Here is a 12,446-nt window from a genome sequence, read left to right on the forward strand (position 1 = left end):
GTCAATCAGCTACATTTCTCTAACTTGGCGACATTACTGGAATTGAGATGATCTGTAAGTTAGAATGTAAATGCCTCTAAATAAACCAAATATATAAAATTATGGGTAAAACAACCCTGATATGGGTTGTTAATGACCAGTTCTAAGTGGTGGGGCAATCTGAGTGCTCTCCTGCACAGGGACCCTGTTTGGCACGGTTGGACACAGATGCAGATGCAATTAAAAATGCAATTAAGTATGGACCTTTCATAACCAAAAATGTATCTGTATTTGCACCAATGCTCCCCCCCTCCCCCCAAGAATCTCATGTCTTAAAGCAGAACCTAAATACAATATTTACTTAAAAAAGTAAAACTAAAGACAAAAGTAATTTTTTTCATTTTGCATAGTGTAAGTGAGGGTTACAACCCTTGTCAGTTTTTTTATGCCATATTTGTCCTACTGAGTAGATTTCCCTTCACTTACTGTCCAATGGCCAAAACAGGAAGTAAGAGGAAATACCTCAGAAGCGAGGTTGTCACCAGGGTCCCCATTGAAAGATTTCCCCCCTTTTTTTTATTTTTCTGAGGGCAACCTAAAATGTGTGATTCTCTTTCACTTCCAGTGATAATGGTAAACCTGACAAATACAGAGGATGAATCTCTCTAAGCCCTTGTACACACGGTCGGAGAATCCGTCGGAATGTGTCTATGTGGACCGTGTCGTCGGATAATCCGACTGTGTGTGGTATGCATCAGACTGATTCCGTCGGAATATCCGTCGGACCCAATTTTCCAACATGTTGGAAATATTTCCCGACCAACTGGGCCGATTGGACATACTCCGATCATGTGTAGAGAATTTTGATCGGACCAAGTGCCACGCATGCTCAGATCAAATTCCTACATCAAAGCTATTGGCTACTAGCCTGAATGTAGTCCCATCGTAACGAAATTACGTCATCACGTTCTGAAAGATCAGATTTTCTCGCCAACTTTGTCCGACCGTGTGTATGCAACAGTTTCGGACAAGATCCGACGGACAAAATCCGACGGGCAAAATCCGACGGATTTGGTTGTGGAAATCTCCGACCGTATGTACAGGGGCTAACAGGGACACAAACAGCAATAAAAAACCTGACAGGTGTTCTAATCCCTCTTAACGTTATGAGTTATCGTTTGCTTTTCGTTATACCTTAGGATCTGTTCCCCCCTTGCAATGCTGGTCCTATATTGATAAACTAAAAAAAAAAGTTGAGGGTCCAGCCAGGCAACTGATTTCCCACTATTTCGAGGTCTGGTTCCAACTTTGGGTGGGCTTTGAGAATAGCAGTTTATCTGTAGGGTACAATATGGTGAGGAGAGGGTGTTGGCTTTTAGACCATCTCCTAATACTCAACCCCAGACCTTAGGCTAAAAATGAACGTTAAACCTATACTAATATTTAAATTGACCCTGTCACAAAAAAATTGTGCTTAAAACCTTTGCTAACCATAAAAGGAAAGTTCAATTACTCCCCTTTCCTGGTACTCTCATTGCCAAACATTACTCCAATATGGGTTCCCATTACTCAAAGTCCTCCAGGAAATTGACACTTCCAGGAGTGCCAATCTTTGGGGCTCCCCGCTGTTCTCACTGGTTTCTCCTTCTGACCTCATGCCAATACTCTAACCTTTCTAAAATGTCTAAAAGAAAATAAAGTTTTACCTGGAGCAGGGCTTCTGTTTTTTTCTTGTTTACAAGCTGCTTTTTTAAACATTTATTACAGGGTACATCAATGACATATTTGTTTGCCTATTATAATATTATTTATAGCATTGTATAATGAAGGGCCTTTACATACTCTGTAATACCACGTACACACGACCTGACTTTCCATCAGAGAAGGTCAGACGGAATCATTCCGTCGGATAGTCCAATCGTGTGTGTGTGGGATAGTCCGATCGTTTTTCTTTAAGAAATTCAGACGGACCTAGAAAAAGAACATGTTTCAAATCTGTCCGACTGATCTCAATTCCTATCTGGAAAACCGTTCGTCTGTATGCTGGTCCAATGGACTAAATACGACGCAAGGGCAGCTATTAGCTACTGGCTATTGAACTTCACTTTCTAGTCCTGTCATACGTCATCACGTTCAAAACGAACAGAATTTCGTTCGTGTGTGGGCAAGTCCGTTAATTCGACAGTCCGTCAAAAGTATACGCCGCATTAGGCCTTAGGCCTAGTGTATAAACATGGTTGGGGGACAGTAAAAAGAGGTGGCTGAACATTTTTGCCAACTGCCATTCGAGGCAGCAAAGGCATCGGAACAAGTGGTTTGGCCATAATGCATTGAAAAAATTACCCCCCCCATCACGTGAATGATGCTGTGCTGCAAATGCCCTGCAACGGGTTGCATTGCACGTAGTGGTGCAGGCTTTTAGAGGTCAATTATGCAGTGAGGAGGGAGGCCCCTTTACCACTTATCAAATGCCCTCTGAAAAGCGATCCAGAGGGGATTGCTCTTCAAGGGGTTACTGCTAGTGCAAACATGCCCTAATTTTGCTACTGTTAATCAAGGGTTGAAATGTACACATTAAACCTGTGATGATGTTCATAGTAATTGAAGACAACCAGTGCCTCTATTGTAGTCTGTTCTGACACCCCACATCAAAACGTTGCATTGTTTTACACACATAAATTGGCAGAGTTCATGACTTGGTAAGCTTTGTTATTTGATGTTCTTACACTGACAACATAAGGATATGAGCGCATGGTTACACAAAGACAAGTCTCCGGTTCCTAAAATGGAAATGCTATGCAGTTTTCTAATTACTGTATTCATGTATATCCCCACTCGCTATGTAAGTCACTTAAAACAACAGATTGGCTCCCCTCCAATTTATTCTCTGTTGATGAGGCAGCTAAACTAAGCAAATTACTTTCCTGTCAGGAAACATAGGCAAATGTGTGTGTTTTTCCATGACACAGCTAATTGTTTAGTGGGCTTTAGGTGACAATATTGCATAGTCTTATAATAGTTTATTTAAAGTAGTAATAAACCCAAAAGCAAACATTTGTTATATTGCAGCTCATCAATACTTAGGTGTGGTGGCTGCATTTGTTTCCCTTTTCAGCCCTTCTTTCTTTTTCTATTTTCATCTGGTAATCTGGCTAGTAAGCCTGTTTTTTTTTTTTCAAAATGAACAAGCTCTCTTCCAGATGTATCACTTACAGCGATGAGACAAACCATTTACCACTGACAGGGATGCTTACAATGATCAGCTTTATTTAAGTAAAACTTTTATCCCAAAGGGAAAAACTGTTACTGTACCTACTTATCCACTTGCCCTCCGTAACATTTACCTTCATGACCAGGTCATTTTTTTGCGATACGGCACTGCGATACTGTATCCAAATGAATTTTTTCCCACAAATAGAGATTTATTTTGGTGGTATTTGATTCACACTGCGTTTTTTATTTTTTGCACTATAAGCAAAAAAAAACGGTTAATTTTGAAAAAAATGTTTTTTAACTTTCTGCTATGAAACCTATCAAAATATATATATATATATATATATATATATATATATATATATATATATATATATATATATATATATATATATATATATATATATATATATATATATTATTTCTTCAATTTCGACCAATATATTCTGCTACATATTTTTTGTAACAAAAATCCCAATAAGTGTATATTAATTGGTTTGCACAAATTTATAAAGTCTACAAACTATGAGATATATTTATGGAATGTTTATTTTTATTTTATTTTTTTTACCAGTGATCATGACAGTGATCAGCGTCTTATAGCAGGACTGTGATATTGCGGTGGACAAATCAGACACCTGACACTTTTTTGGGGACTAGTGACATAAATACAGTGATCAGTGCTAAAGATTTGCACTGTCACTGTACTAATGACACTGGCTGGGAAGGGATTACCTTCAGGGGCAATTAAAAGGTTAAATGTGGGGATTTAGTGTAGTGGGAGAGGTGCTTTTACTAGTGGAAGGCATGGATCAGTGTTCATGCTTTAGAGGAACACAGAATCCATGCCTTTATGTACTAACAGAATGGCCATCTGCCTTATTTACCTGGGCAGACCAGACATGGAGTGCCGTTCTGCCTGTGTACCGAATGATCACAGGGTGCCAGCGGATATTGGGTCTGCAGGACCCACTGATCAACTCCTGCTGTGTAAAATCACAGCGGGAGCACATTTACTGCTATAGGGTGGCTGTGCTACACATGATCACATATATATGTGATCATGTGTAGCACAACCACCCTATAGCAGTAAATATGCTATAGGGTGGTCGGCAAGCGGTTATAAAGTGTTATCTGGGTTTGGCTTCAATTTATTTGTGTATTTAAATTTGCTAGTATATCTAACACTCCGCTCAGAGTAACAATGCTGCTGTTCAAAGGTGTCCCCTCTGCACCTTGATCCAGAGTGGGGACACAAGAGGTGTGTTATTGGCCAGATCACCAAGTGAAAACAGAGAGAAAAAATAATAAAATGCCATTTGTGATATTTCAATAAAGTTATAACAAACAAAAAAAAGAGCAATTTGCTGTTGTCACAGCTCAATGCTTATAATCAGCACGGCTACAGTTGTGAATCAGTCCTAAATTCTTGCTACAACAATAAAGTAGACATGTGCGATTAGTTTTGTACGAATTTCCCTAAATTCGTACCTTCAGGAGGATCCGAAATACGAGATGCCAAGCGTCCGAATTTTGTACGAAATACGAACTTTTGTTAACGAATCTCCAGGAGGAAGTCAGCACAGCACAGGGATGGTAGGAGCCCCTCATCTAACGAAAATTCATATTTCGGATAGGAAATTCTTCAACGGAATTTCGTATTTCGGATAAAAACCAAACTTCCATCAGCATCGACTGTCATATTGAGGTATATTTTTGCCTTTAAATTCATCGTAAACAACGTTCGTACAAGTTAACGAACCTAACGACAATTCGTATTTCGCATGAATTGAAATTGAATTTCGGACACGAAATACGAAGTACGAATTAATTCTAATACGAACCGTAATGGAACGGAACGAAACAAATTTATTGACGGCGCCCATGTCTACAATAAAAGAATGATTAATAACATTTATACATGTACATAACAATTTAAGATGATCAAACGTGAGGGTATTTAATTATATAGAAGACACTAAGCAAATTACTTTCCTGTCAGGTTATTTTGAAATTTTTCAAGGAACCTTCCATAGGCTATAGGGATTTTTTTCGTGTAATACCAGTTTTCTAGAATTGCAATCAGTACTTTTCTTTGATTGTGTCTAAACTGTTCTTACTGTGTGCAGCCATCTCTGGAGAGAGGGTAATCCGGTACAGCACTCTTCTGTTAACACCTCTGCCTAAAATGACTATTCAAGCTGGCCATATGCGTATTCATTTCTTTCCTCCGCCAGCATGTTGACCATAAGACATCTTAGCCCTTGTACACACGATCGGACCGCGTTGTCGGATAATCCGACCATGTGTGGGCTACATCAGACTGTTTCCGTCGGAATATCCGACCGACAAAGTTTTAGAGCTGGGATATAAAATTTTCCGACAACATGATCCGATCGGACAATCATTTGTAGAGAATTCCGATCGGACAAAGTGCCACACATGCCCAGGTCAAATTCCTAGACCAAAGCTATTGGCTACTAGCCTTAACATAGTCCCGTCGTAACGAAATAACGTCGTCACGTTACGAACGATCGGATTTTCCGACAACTTTGTCCGACCGTGTGTATGCAACACCAGTTTCTGACAAAATCCATCGGACAAAATCTGACGCATTTTGTTGTCGGACTGTCCGACCGTGTGTACAAGGGCTAACAGATCACTGCCTCCATGATAAGGGCCCTTTCACATAGGCAGTAGTTTCTACTGCCATCGGAAAAGTGATCTGCAGTGTATTAATTTAAAAAGGTTGGTAGAGCAGTGGATTCAAATCGTTCAGGAGGCAATCTTGTAGCCTACTGACTTAATATTTTGTTTTAAATCCCAAGGGGGATTTTGCATTAAAATATTGCACTGAAACCTTGAGCCAAATATAGTACAGTAGAGTACAGCAATACAAAACCAAGATGCCTACACAGTAGACCACCAGATGAAGACACGTAGGGAAGAGAGATGAAAGTCAAAAAGACAAAACCAAGGGCAATGACTGGTACAAAAAAAAAAAAAAAAGATATTGAACATTTAGGTAAAATTATACTAGTCAGCTAGAAAGGGGTACTAGCAGGAAAAGGGGTTACTCAGAGGAGTACTGAGAAGTGGTGTAAGATAATGTACAAGATGGGCCAGACAATACACATAGCAAGACAGGAGTACGATGATTATGGTTACAGGAATCCCAAAGGCAGGACAAGCCAAGAAAATGGAGATAGCTGGAGATCTAAAACTAAGGCCAGAGAATCAAACTCTGACATTGAGAACTCTAGCAGTTTCCTACAGGAGTAGCAGAAGTAAAAATAACCAGGAGGCTGACAAGAAATGAGAAACAGGTGTGCAAGGGCGAGGCTGATAGAATAGTTTAAGGCAGTGACATGGTGGAGGTGTAACAAGTGCAGGTGCTAGTCAAAACACTGGGACGGACAAGAACAGACAGATCTGGGGCTCAAACTGAGGAAGATCACACAAGTTCATTTCCTTCCATAAACTGATTAGAACAGTAGACTTATTTAATTATGAAAAGGTGAACACGTTTTTATTATCCTAGAATATGCAAAAGACAGGTATTAAATATATTGACCCATGCATTATGGCTAAATATTATTTTTTCTCTTTTGGGACCACAGGTGGGCATGAGATCTCGAAATCAAGGTGGAGAAAGCTCAACCATTGGGCACAATGTAAACTGTAACAATGGCAATGCCTTAGAGGAGGAGAACCTCAGTGGAGATGCCAAAAACAGGAATAAAGTGCACAGAAATAAGGAGGGAGACATGCAGGTCTCTGGAACAGTTAAAAGACATGGTAAATCTACAGACACTGGTGACAGGAAAAACAGGAAGCTCAATGATCCAACCAAAGATGATCTTGTGAAGCTGCTCAGCGTTATGGAAGGAGAACTCCAGGTATGGTCAAACTACTAAACTTTATTTTGTTCACTTCATTCTGTTTTGTACCTCAAAGCAACAGTAAAGTAAACCAATGAGATATTGAAATATGGGAACTGCTGCTGTAGGCTTGATTTCAAAGGAACAGATACCTGCCATCTTGATCCATGCTTCAATACCTAGTATGTGGATGGCAGAACAAGTATTTGTTCACTGAGGTCTGAGAAGTCCAAGTTCCACTTGCACCTAAGGAATTGAAGCTGGTAATAAAGTGGGACAGGGAAATGTATTCTCTTTTTATATCGTGGCAGCAGGAGCAGACTGATCTTTCGGGTACTCAGGCACTACCCAAGGCCCAAGGCCCCATGAAAGGCTCCTAGTACCTTTATTGGGTCACCGGCGGCCACGGCGGCTAGGTTCCATTCGGTGGATCAATAAAGACAACTACCCAATGATAGGACCACTGACACTCCAATTCCCCTCAGCTTCAGTTCAGGCACCCTAAACACCCCCGCCCCGCTACTTCATCTTGTGTCTGGCTCCGCCCCTCCCTTAGTTAAGAACTTAGTTAAGCTGTAATGAATATTCTTTTTCCAGAAACAGCCCAGTAGGAGGTTCCTTCCACTGTGCATTCTGGGAGGGGGTATTTATTGAACAGATGCCATGTGCTCTAATCAGTCCTGACCTCGTGGCCCTCCAGGCCTGGAGGCTACATTGCTGCAAGCTGTACAAGTAGGCCCAGAAGCCTGTCTGGGGCCTACTACTTCTGAGGTGGTCCTTAGGCTGTCTGTCTTGCCTGTTTGGAAGAAGCCGAGCCAAGCTGAGGAGATCCAGGGGAGGCCCCTTGCTGGAGAGAGCCAGGATGAAGGCTGGTCCCTCAGGAGGGCCTGGTGACTCGTTTGGAGGACACACCTACATCTAACCTACCCTCACAGTACTGCCGGGTCAGCTTAAAGGTGCTGGTACTGTGACGCTGTTCTACAAGTCAATCAAGGCAATACTTTCCTGGCTGCTAGGTTTGTGAGAGAGATTTATCCAGGCGTCTGTTGGCTGCTAAGTCTGTGAGAGAGGCTTATCCAAACATCTTACTGGTTGCTAGGTCTGTGGCAGAGATCTACTCAGCTATACAAGATTCCGCTAAGAGAACGCTGTTTTGTCCTTTATCCTGAAGAGTCTGTAAGTGATATGCTACGAAAATGTATCTGCAACTCTCCCTCCACCTCTCGGCCCTGGGGTGAATGTAGGTCCGCTCCCTGTATCTGGAAGTACCCTCTTTGCTCCCAGTATACCGGGGTGGGTGCTACATAAACAAATGTAGCCACTGCATCAGACAAATTCTCTCTCCCTCACCACTCTTAAAAGCAGTAGTGAAAGTATCTTCTGTCCAGTTGTCTATTGTAACTAGACAGACTACAATCTACCTCAGTCATAGAATATCAAAATATCTTGTTGCAATAGTTTCAAAACTTAATTTCACTAGTAGGTTTTAAATGGGTGAAATCTGCAAGAGTGGCCTTGGATCACAGAAAAATGGGGCATTGTGGCAGATTGTTTATCATGGTTGGGGGTCACATTATTACTAATGCCGCGTACATATGATTGGAATTTCGGCCAGCAAAAGACATGAGTAAAATGCCTGTAATCTGCCAAAAAAGTGTACTTTTTTGAGCGATGGGCGTTTTGCTTAAGGTGACAGAACACTCAGATGTGAACAGGGGCCATTGAAATGATTAGGATTTGTCTTGTTGGGTAATTTTAGAACTGAGACTTATGCCCCGTACACACGATCGGACTTTCCCACAACACAACCGTGGAATTTTGTTCGAAGGTTGTTGGTATCCAACTTGTCTTGCATACACACGGTCACACAAATGTTGGCCAACAATTATGAATGTGGGAACATGGTGATGTACAAGACGTATGACAAGCCGAGAAAAAGAAAGTTCAATAGCCAGTGCGGCTCCTTCTACTTGATTCTGAGCATACATGAACTTTATTGTGTTGGACTTGTGTACACATGATCGGAAATTCCGACAACAACGTTTTGTTGGCGGAAAATTTGAGAACCTGCTAGCCAAAATTTTCTGGCGGAAAGTCTGACAACAAATGTTCGATGGAGCATACACACGGTCGGACTTTGCGACAACAAGCTCACATCCAACATTTCCCATCGGAAAATCCAATCGTGTGTACGGGGCATTAGAGCAGAAAATCACCCAAAAACGCCAAGATGTGAACAGAGCCTTAAAACCTTAAATGATCCCAATGAAAATATATTGTTTTTTTCTCATATAAAATAATGGGCATGCCTAATATCTGAGCCTGGGACAATAGACCATATTCTACATACCTATATAAAATCTTCTATTTATTAGCATTATGTGAGAAGAGGATTAAGTGATATATTTCAACCACAGTAGAAAGACATCTTGTCCTTATTTGTTGTATTTCTTAATACATGGAGAAAATTACTCACTGAGGTCACATAAGCTGTGAGAGTAACAGATACTGCCACTAAATGAACTTTCTTAAGTACAGAACCTGATGCCACTAAGAGTAGATCAGTGACCTTCTCTAACACATGGCAGTGACTCTGCATTAGTGTTCTACCAGTCTTTTATTGCTGTATATTGGTTTTATTTCATAATTTTTCTATAATTACATTGTATCCCTGATTGTATTATTAGTATAAACAACATAACATGCACATATTGCTGTAAATTTTTTTAAAACTAGTATGCATAGATGTAGTGTAATACATAATGGTGTTGATTTTCTAATACTAGAAAGTGCAAAATCTGGTGCGGCTTCGCATAGAAACCAATCAGCTTCCAAATATTTTTTGTCAAAGCCTAATTGAACAAGCTGAATGTTAGAAGCTGATTGGTTACCTTGTACAGCTGCACCAGATTTTGCAATCTCCAGTGTTAGGCCCCTTTCACACTGTGACGTCGGTGCCGTCAGCAGTAAAGCGCCACTATTTTTAGCGCCTCTATATATTGCGGGGGTTTTCGGCCGCTAGCAGGCTGTTTTAACCCCCACTAGTGGCCGAAAAAGGGTTAAAATGCAGCAGCGCTTTCCGGGCGGTTCGGTATCGGTGCCCATTCAGTTCAATGGGCAGGAGCGGTGAAGGAGCAGTGTATACACCGCTCCTTTACCGCTCCAAAGGTGCTGCTAGCAGGACTTTTTTTTTTTAGCATCCTGCCAGTACTTTTTTACAGGCGCTATGCAGGTGTTATTTTTAGCGCTATAGCTCCTGTAAAGCGCCTCAGTGTGAAAGGGGTCTTAATGAATCAACTCCAATTTGTATCTGAGCATTGAGCATTCTTGTTTAGACGCAAAAAAAACATCCTTTTAGGCTGGATTCACACCTATGCATTTTTAGTCGTTTTTGCATTTTGCAGATTTGCACTACAGAACGTGTTCGATAGGAAACCATGTTAAATGGACTGTAGTACAAATCTGCAAAATGCAAAAAGCACGAAAATGCATAGGTTTGAATCCAGCCTTAATTTGTCTATACTGGTTCACTGGATCTTTGTAAATGGCTCACTCTTGATGTATGATATACAGTGTAGATTTCTAGCTATGGCTTGGGGGTAGAGTGATTATAGATGCTGTTTAAAGATACATGCAAGCAGTCAAAATTAGATTTTCTAAGGCCAGTTCACACCATAGAAACGCAGTCCGAATGCGCTTTGATGCAGTCCAGTGCATTTTCCCTCCTTTTCCTTAATCTTAAGTGCTAGTTCACACCAGACGCAGTTCCGTGCACTTTTTTAATGCACAAAATGCATGCACAGTGTTTTCCATGTATTCCAATGGCTCTAGTTCACACCATGCAATCAGTTTCTGCACCGAAAACTGACCAGAAACTGATTGCATGGTGTAAACTAGAGCCATTGAAATACATGGAAAACAAGTGAGTGCACCCCTAAGTAAAAATGTCCAAATTGGTCCCAATTAGCCATTTTCCCGCCCTGGTGTCATGTGACTCGTTAGTGTTACAAGGTCATGGTGTGAATGGGAAGCAGGTGTGTTAAATTTGGTGTTATCACTCTCACTCTCTCATACTGGTCACTGGAAGTTAACTCAACATGGCACCTCATGGCAAAGAACTCTCTGAGGATCTGAAGAAAAGAATTGTTGCTCTACATAAAGATGGTGTAGGCTATAAGAAGATTGCCAAGACCCTGAAACTGAGCTGCAGCATCGTGGCCAAGACCATACAGCAGTTTAACAGGACTCGCCATGGTTGACCAAAGAAGTTGAGTGCACGTGCTCAGCATCATATCCAGAGATTGTCTTTGGGAAATAGACGTATGAGTGCTGTCAGGATTGCTGCAGAGGTTGAAGGGATGAGGGGGTCAGCCTGTCAGTGCTCAGACCATACGCCGCACACTGCATCAAATTGGTCTGCATGACTGTCGTCCCAGAAGTAAGCCTCTTCTTTAGATGATACACAAGGAAGCCCGCAAACAGTTTGCTCAAGACAAGCAAACTAAGGACATAGATTACTGGAACCATGTCCTGTGGTCTGAAGAGACCAAGATAAACTTTTTTGGTTCAGATGGTGTCAAGCATGTGTGGCGGCAACCAGGTGAGGAGTACAAAGACAAGTAAGTCTTGCCTACTGTCACGCATGGTGGTGGGAGTGTCATAATCTGGGGCTGCATGGGTGCTGCTGACACTGGGGAGCCACAGTTCACTGAGTGAACCATGAATGCCAACATGTACTGTGAAATGCTGGAGCAGAGCATGATCCCCTCCCTCAGGGACTGGGCCACAGGGCAGTATTGCAACATGATAACCCCAAACACACCTCCAAGATGACCACTGCCTTGCTAAAGAAACTGAGTGTAAAGGTGATGGACTGGCCAAGCATATCCCCAGACCTAAACCCTATTGAGCATCTGTGGGGCATCCTCAAATGGAAGGTGGAGGAGCGCAAGGTCTCCAACATTCACCAGTTCTGTTATGTCATCATGGAGGAGTGGAAGAGGACTCCAGTGGAAACCTGTGAAGCTCTGGAGAACTCCATGCCCAAGAGGGTTAAGGCACTGTTGGAAAATAATGGTGGCCACACAAAATATTCACAATTTGGTCTAATTTGGACATTTTCACTTAGGGATAGTGATGGACGAACGTTTCGCCCGGCGGTCGTTTCGCGGCGAATTTCCGACATTCGCGGTCCGCACGTTCGAACGCCTTTTTCCGTCGTTCGCCGCGGCGGACTTACGTGTTTAATGTATACAAGAACTTTAACCTTTGGTGACACGTTTATCATGTGATACAGGACAGCCAATTGAGACATGACAGCACATGGACACTTGGACATTCCCCCTAACCTATAAATACACCCGATCCGGTGGC

General features: G+C 41.7%; 1 protein-coding gene across 3 annotated transcripts in view; it reads left to right on the top strand.

The window, feature by feature from the left end:
- The window catches only part of FILIP1 (filamin A interacting protein 1), a 234,201-nt gene that overhangs the window by 133,755 nt on the left and 88,000 nt on the right, over positions 1-12,446 (top strand). For all 3 annotated transcript variants that reach the window (XM_077487368.1, XM_077487371.1, XM_077487370.1), the window contains exon 2: positions 6,813-7,091. In XM_077487368.1, coding sequence (XP_077343494.1) covers positions 6,819-7,091 — 273 coding nt within the window. In that variant the 5' untranslated portion in view covers positions 6,813-6,818. The remainder of the gene's footprint in view (positions 1-6,812; positions 7,092-12,446) is intronic.

The sequence above is a fragment of the Lithobates pipiens genome, unplaced genomic scaffold, assembly GCF_037356315.1.
Source record: "Lithobates pipiens isolate NorthernLeopardFrog02 unplaced genomic scaffold, aLitPip1_a1.2 Scaffold_18, whole genome shotgun sequence".
In the NCBI taxonomy this organism is placed as follows: domain Eukaryota; kingdom Metazoa; phylum Chordata; class Amphibia; order Anura; family Ranidae; genus Lithobates; species Lithobates pipiens.